Source organism: Benincasa hispida, chromosome 11 (assembly GCF_009727055.1).
Source record: "Benincasa hispida cultivar B227 chromosome 11, ASM972705v1, whole genome shotgun sequence".
NCBI classification, from domain to species: Eukaryota; Viridiplantae; Streptophyta; class Magnoliopsida; order Cucurbitales; family Cucurbitaceae; genus Benincasa; species Benincasa hispida.
Window position 1 is genome coordinate 46,409,498 of NC_052359.1, and position 7,414 is coordinate 46,416,911.

At 34.8% G+C, this 7,414-nt stretch overlaps 1 protein-coding gene across 1 annotated transcript; it reads right to left on the minus strand.

Moving 5' to 3' along the window:
• Positions 1-3,103: 3,103 nt before the first annotated feature.
• Positions 3,104-7,060, minus strand: LOC120091669 (cysteine-rich receptor-like protein kinase 42). Its single transcript, XM_039049773.1, has 6 exons — positions 6,123-7,060; positions 5,463-5,573; positions 4,973-5,323; positions 4,659-4,893; positions 4,427-4,571; positions 3,104-4,110 (listed from the first exon to the last, which is right to left on the minus strand). Exons 1-6 carry the CDS (start codon positions 6,892-6,894, stop codon positions 3,736-3,738), a joined length of 1,989 nt encoding a protein of 662 aa, XP_038905701.1. The 5' UTR covers positions 6,895-7,060; the 3' UTR covers positions 3,104-3,735.
• Between the last annotated feature and the right edge of the window lie 354 nt (positions 7,061-7,414).

Consider the following 7,414-nt stretch of genomic DNA (forward strand, 5'->3'; position numbering starts at 1 on the left):
CCAATGAGAAGGTGGGGCCTTTTGTTGTCTCTTATACACATCTAGATGTGTATAAGAGACAGCTCTTGTTCCTTAAGTCCCACTGATCCCCTAATGAAAAATTGATTTCCGATTCAATCAACAAACTGAATCCCTCTCGGGCCAATGAGAAGGTGGGGCCTTTTGTTGTCTCTTATACACATCTAGATGTGTATAAGAGACAGCAACAATCCCAAATGGAGTCTAAATCCCTCTCGGGCTAGTGAGAGGGTGGGACCTTTTGTTCAAGACCCAAAATCAGCACTTGAAGGGAACAACCTCTCTATTAACCCTAATCGGGTAGAAGTGAATTCCGTTTTGCACCCTATGTTCTCAGTTATTTATCCGATCTTAATCCCAAAATGGGAGGCTTATTGAACAGAGACAGTTGGTTTACTCTCACTGTTTGCAGATCAAGGACAATCCCGAACAAACAGGAGTTCATAGTTAGCTTAGGATTAAGGTCAAGCTACCTAGGTCATTGCTTTGAAATAGTTAGTCTTAAACATTAAACAACGTTATAAAGTAAGAGTGACTAGTTTCATGGTTCGATCTTGGACAAAACTCATTTGCACAGGACACCCCCACTCCTCATGTCATTATATGCACAAATTAGGATCACTTCGTATGTAGCACTTTACAACTCTTTGTAACAACTATAAAGTAGGCCGCATCCAATATTATTACCAGAATAAGGCACCCAACCTTATTCATATACTATAGATCATTTTGACTATTTACTGAATCTTATCCACTTGTATGTCTCCATATAAAGTTCAAGTACTTATGTAATTGTCAAGGGACTTTAAGTTTATATTGGATTTCTAAAAAACAAAATATTCAATAACAACTTATTGAATTTTCAGAATAAGTTCTATTGTTTACAAACCATGAGTTTTAGGACATAAAACCCAACACAATGTGCACATAAGGAACACAGAAAAGTAAGTGTTTATGATTAGTATTTGTTTAACTATCTACCATGTGTGTAGGTAGAGTTGAGAACAGACTTATATAAGTAGTATCAGTTTAACTATCTACCGTATGTGTAGGTAGAACAGACTCATTCATGGCTGAGATTTGGATGTTAACTTCGTAATTGTGATATGCTTGTTATGAGTTGAAATGGACTCTAGAAGTTGCTTACCACTTACTCACTGAGCTTTTTGAAACTCATTCTTTTCTTTCATGTTTTTGTTCTTAAGTAGCGAAAGGTGAGGGGTTCTAGGGTGCTGCTAAGGTCAAGGTCTGCCATGCCACAACCACACTTTCGATTTTAGAGTTGTTGATGTAAACTTTGTAGTTAAGTCTAAGAGTTGTATAAACATTGTACTGTTGGCAATAAAATGAGTTTAGTCAAATAGTTGTTGTTTATATCCTTAACTTAAAGTTTATTGAGTACAAAAGTTTCACATGGACAGTAGGTATTACAAAAGGGTGGTATCTGCCGTCCGTTGCGCCTCCCCTCGAGCTCAAGAGGCGAGCTAGGGGCGGGGTGTGACAGCTTGGGAGAAAAAGTTTTCATTAGTTTTTCTAATTTATTTATTACTTAACATTTTTTTTTCATTTTATTCTCAACGATATAAAATTTTTAGAATTTTCTATATTAAATCGTCCTATTCAATATATTTCCTTAAATATTATTATTTTTTATATAAAACAACAATATTTTATGAGCAAACATATAATTAAAATAGCTCATCTCGTAGTTTTTTAAAATTTAAATTTAAATATTAATCAATATTTAATTTAAACATTACAATATACATGTCTTAAAAATAAAAAAGTTTTGACATCTGTATCCTAAAAATACATTGAAGTATGAAAAAAACTTAAGACTAATAGGTAAAAACTATAGTTTCTTAAAAATTGTATATATATAATTTACAAAATATAAAAATATAAAAATATAAAAATATAAAAATATATGTTGTGAGTTATAAATCACAATTATAATTTATCTATACATATACAACCCACAGTATATGTATATATAAAATACTGTGAATTTTATATATATGTGTAGTTCACAGTATATGTATACATAAAATATTGTGTACTTTATATATATATAAAGTAGATATATGTTTATATATATAAACCTATATTTACTAGGTTAAATGGGGTAATAAGGGAGAATCTTTATCTTCCTTTTTTTTCGGTCCTTCTTGTTTTAATAACGACTTCATTTTAACATGTGTAATCCTTAATTTCTCTCTCATATCTTCATTTTGAAATCCTACAAATATAAGTATTTATAAAAGGATGACATTTCTTTTTCCCACATATGAGCATGCAAATGCAATTCCCAGTTTTAGGATACAAGAAGCCAAATGAATCGCATTATCCTTATTATGCAATTCTTCACTTTCCCATTCTTCTTCTGCTGCTAACATCCCCCACCTTCCTTATTATAGACGTGGACAAGGAATATATTTTCTGTCTGTCTTCGTTCGGCCAACGGAGAGAAAATTCTCCCGTTCCTTTCCCCACTTCTGTCTAATCGAAGATTTCCCGCTTCGACCAGGATGGATCTCGGTGGGACTCCGACCCCGTTGAGAAAATGAACATCTCTATATACGATATCATATCTTACTTAAAAAAAATAATATATTTTTCATTATTATTAATTACTAATTTAGCATATACGACATATACATTATTATTCAAAATTATAAATGATCAAAATTAAATTATGCAAATTTTGATGGTCGATCTATTTAGTTATTATTATTAATTACTAATTTAGCATCATTTATCAAAAAATAATAATCTATTTATTCAAGTTTAAAGCTTAAACTTATCATACACGAATTCACTTTCTTTTGTTGTTAATTTTTTTTAAAATATAATTATTAACAATTATTTTAAAAGTTACAACAATTTCAAATTAAGCCCACCTTTTCATTTTACCATTAATTTTTAATCATATTACTTATCTATATATTCACTAAATAAAATAATAAATAAATAAACATCTTTTTGTGCTCATAATAAGCTTTTCTTTTTTTTCTTTTTCAAGGTCATAATAAGCTTTAAAGGAACAACAGATATGTCAAGATCCGAAGGTATCGGTTTTCCAATGTTGAAATTTTGGGTTTGTTTACATTAAAATTTACAATATATTCATACAAGGATTCAATTTTATTGTCAAGTTGATCCCAAATTGTTGAAAATAAAAAACCAATCTCTTTCTTTCATGGATTCATTGTACAATTTTGATTTGATCTTAAAAGAATTTCACTAAATAGAAAATTTTAAGAGCCACTCATGGCAGCTCATTGGGTAACTTTTTTTTTCCTCCCCTCCCTTTCTTTTGTAAGCACAAACAAGTGTAGAGGCATGAATTTTTACCTCAAGAAAGGAGTAGAAAGGAATATATTTTACCTCGAAGAAGGAGTAGATACCTTAACTGCTATACTATGAACGTGTAGGGAGGAGTAAATACTTTAACTGCTAAATTACTAGTGTATAGACCAAACTATACCTCCAACTTGGGGGGTTCGTTCTACTCCAATAGAAGTAGAAGACGCTTTGTTGAGATCTTCACGGATAGAAAAAGATTGTGGTTGATTTGGTAACAACCAAGTAAAAGATTGCTTCTTCGTGATACAAAACGAATTGATCTCTATGAGTATTGGAGTTTTGAAGGAGTTGGTTGGAGTATCAAGGTTGAGGAAAAATGAGTTGCTATAGTTTATCAAGAGAATTCAAAGTTCAGTTTGAATTCAGTTCAGCAAGATCTCCACTTCTTGAAGGCAAGTTAGAGAAAGAACCTGAATCTGTTGATGTGCAAGAAGAAACTTCAAGTTTGGAAGCTGCATGAGATACCAAGCTGCTACTTCTGCAAGACCTTCTTGAAAGTCCACATGGATTCAGAAATGGAGGTTGTTCTGGGATGGCAACCTTCCTTTCTACGTCACTGGTTAGGAGTTTCACGATCGTTGCCATTGACGGTCTCAAAGAAGCTAGAGCTTGTGTGCATAAAAGCCCTATTTGCAGAACATCCGTGGCTTCTTTTGCAGGGTAATCCCTGTTCAGGCTTGTGTCAATGGCTTCAGTTAATCTCTCTGATTTGTACAGATCCCAAACCTGTGGCAAAAATGGAAAATAAGTCGGTTAGTTCCATTACGTTTTTGTTTCTCGTCTCTCAATTCTTGTTTTCTCTTTGTTAAGAAAAATCTGTCCACACAGATTACTTGTTGATTCTTGAGTTGTTTGGTAACTATTTTGAAATAGAACTTAAAAGGAACAGAAAATAAGAATATTATCAACCGTGCTCATCCGTGCAGTAAGTTCTAATGGCTAATCTCGTCTCCTCTTTCTCCTTTTATGATTAGTAGTTGATCAAATAAATTCATGAAAGATTCTAGAGTTGGTGAAGTCTCATTACAGTCATGGATCTTACTGTTTGGAGGAGTGGAGTAGAGTTCTCAGTGAAGGAACTGTTTCTTCTACCGCAAACGATCTCGAGTATCAACACTCCAAAACTATAAACATCTGCTTTTTCTGTTAGTTGTCCTCGAACGAGATATTCAGGAGCCATGTAACCTCTGTCCTACCGAACATTGTTCGATTTAGTGTTTTGAATAAAGTTGAGATACATATTCTAACAAAGTTCAATATTAGATCTCTCTTACAATGTCCCGGCAATTCCTGTGCTAAGATGAGATTGATCAGCTGCAAAATGCCGAGCGAGCCCAAAATCCGCAATCTTTGGATTGAAATTTTCATCTAGTAGAACATTGCTACTTTTTATGTCTCTGTGGACTATTCTTATTTTACAGCCTTCATGAAGATGTGCAAGCCCTTCAGCTGTTCCCACGATAATATTGAAACGCTGCTTCCAATTTAGAATCTGAACCTTGTTCTTATCTGCATAGAAGAGAAGAAAGATCACGAGAAGTCAAAAGGAAGAAGCATCAAAAGATGGTTAAGAAGTGCAAAAAATTACCGAAAATGAACTGATCAAGACTCCGGTTTGGAACATACTCGTAGACGAGCAGACTTTCAGGCCCTTCGATGCTGCAACCCAAAAGAGCAACAAGGTTTTTGTGTTGAATTCCGCGGATCAAATTCACCTCATTGAAGAACTCATCAACCCATTGCCTGGTATGGAAAACCAATCTCTTCACAGCAACAATCTGTCCATTTGAAAGGGTCCCTTTATATACAGAACCAGCTCCACCTTGGCCTATCTTACTTGATGGATTGAAGTAATCAGTTGCCTTTTCAAGTGTTTCATACTTGAAAGTCAAATCGGAATCCTTGAAGGAAGTTGGAATAAGGGATTGCCTTTTCTTTTCTGGAAAAAAAAAAAAAAGAGGAATCCACAGATCAATCACAACACTCGCAGCTATACCTGCTAATGGTAAATGCATAACAGACTGGAATAACAGTTTCTCTATCCTTTTTTTAAATCTCGATAATTTAATTAACCTTACCTTTCTTGAACTTTGATATTCTTGTATAACATGCAAACACAGCTGAAAAGAAGATGATCAAGGAGGCAGCTGAAGCTAGGGCAATGGTAACTACAGTTCTTCGAGAAAACCCTGAAGCAAAATATAAAAAAGAGATACAGAATAAGAATTATAGGAAATGGATCAACTTAAAAAGCTTTAGGTTGACTAACAGCAGAACACTAGAAAATCACAAGTAAGATTCTCCACTTCCATCGAAGGGGTTTGAGAGTGAAGAAACAGCTGTGAGCTTTTTCAGTCCTTTTTCTGTGTCTTTTTCATTGATGTTATTTGATCTCAGGCCAAGAGATCCCCTGTTCCTTTTGCAATACACAAACTTGAAAAGAGAAAGAGAGAACAAACAAAGAATCTTCGGCAATTCAAAACTAATTGGCGGCTTTCATAGTCACTTCTCCCAATGAAAAAAAAAGTAGAAAATTATGCTAGAAATAGAAGAAAAACACACGATCTCTCTGTTTCTCCAGGATCCATAGACACAGTTCATAGAGTAACATGCACCAAAAGTTTCAGTTCAAGTTGGAAAAACATCAAACACCAAACAAAAACCAGTCATTCAACAAAAGAAATGTTCAAATGCAACAGTTTCAACAGTTGAAGAAACAGGGGTTTTAGCCTTTTTACCATCATGATCCCGTTCTTCATCCTCATCATTATAGAATTTCACAGTCGAATATCTCAAATAACACCCAGCATTCATAGCTCTCCCTTCCCTACTCGGAAAACAACTCCTAATACTCCTCTTGGCCTTCTCCAAGCAAGCCCTGCATCCCTCAGGTTCAACACTCCCCCAACACTGCGCCAAACCAAATATCCCATTAACTTCCCCAATCCCAAATCCACCCTTCTCCATGGCCGTCCTCGTCACAGTCTCAGAAACAACCCTAACATTCTTCCCAAACCCCAACCTCTCAGATTCATCGATTTTCCCTAATTCCGATGTGCAATTCACAGAATCCCTAAGTGAATCAGTCGATTCTTTATAGAAGCTGTAATTATCATACCGGAGGAAGCATCCGTCGAGGAAGATCCGAGCGGAGACGGCGGGGAGGCAGCGGGGAAGGGAGGTGCGGCTGGCGGCGTAGCAGAGAAGACAATCAGTGTGAGAGAGATCGTTGAAACATTGAGATAGAGCGAACATTGGGGGAGTGGAATTGACGAAGTGAGTAGTCCAACTGCGAGTTGTGAGAAGCTCGGATATGGCTTCCATTTCTTCGATGAAGGTTGGGATGAACCTGGAATTGGGTGGAGGCTTGAAGGTTCCGCAGATACTGCCGGATTCGGAGATTCGGGGATCTGAGAGAGATACAGAGATGAGGAAGAAGAAGAAGAAGAAGAAGAAGGGAACTCCATGGATTGGAAACTGGTGTGAGGAATGGATGAAAATGGAATCCATAATTTTACTGTGCAGTGTTTGCCGCCATGGCTGGAGCTTCTTCAAACTTTTATATTTAATAATTTGAATAAAAAAATAATAATAATAAATTAATAATGTGAATGCTTCTTCTGTTCTAGTGTCTGAATCTCTCTTCTTTCCTATTTTGTTGGAGCATGGAGCTCTCGTTCTAAGAAACTAGTATTTGTACTTTATAAATAATAATAATTTAATTAATTATATAAATTGAATTTCATAGTTTTTATTCATATATTAACCCGAAGGGTATTTTTTTTTTTTTTTTTATGTTTAAGAATAGAAATAGTTTCTCGGTGGTATTGTTACGTAATCTGTCTTCGGAGGTTGGAGGTTCAATCTCGCTCCACTTTTACACTTATTATATTAAAAAAAGTGATTATATATATAGGAAAATTTTCAAAAATAGAAAAATAAGGAAAACTATTTGTATTAAATAGCAAAATTCTAATATTCTTAAATAGAAACGGATAAAACTCTATCAGTGTAGAAATTGATAGAGGTC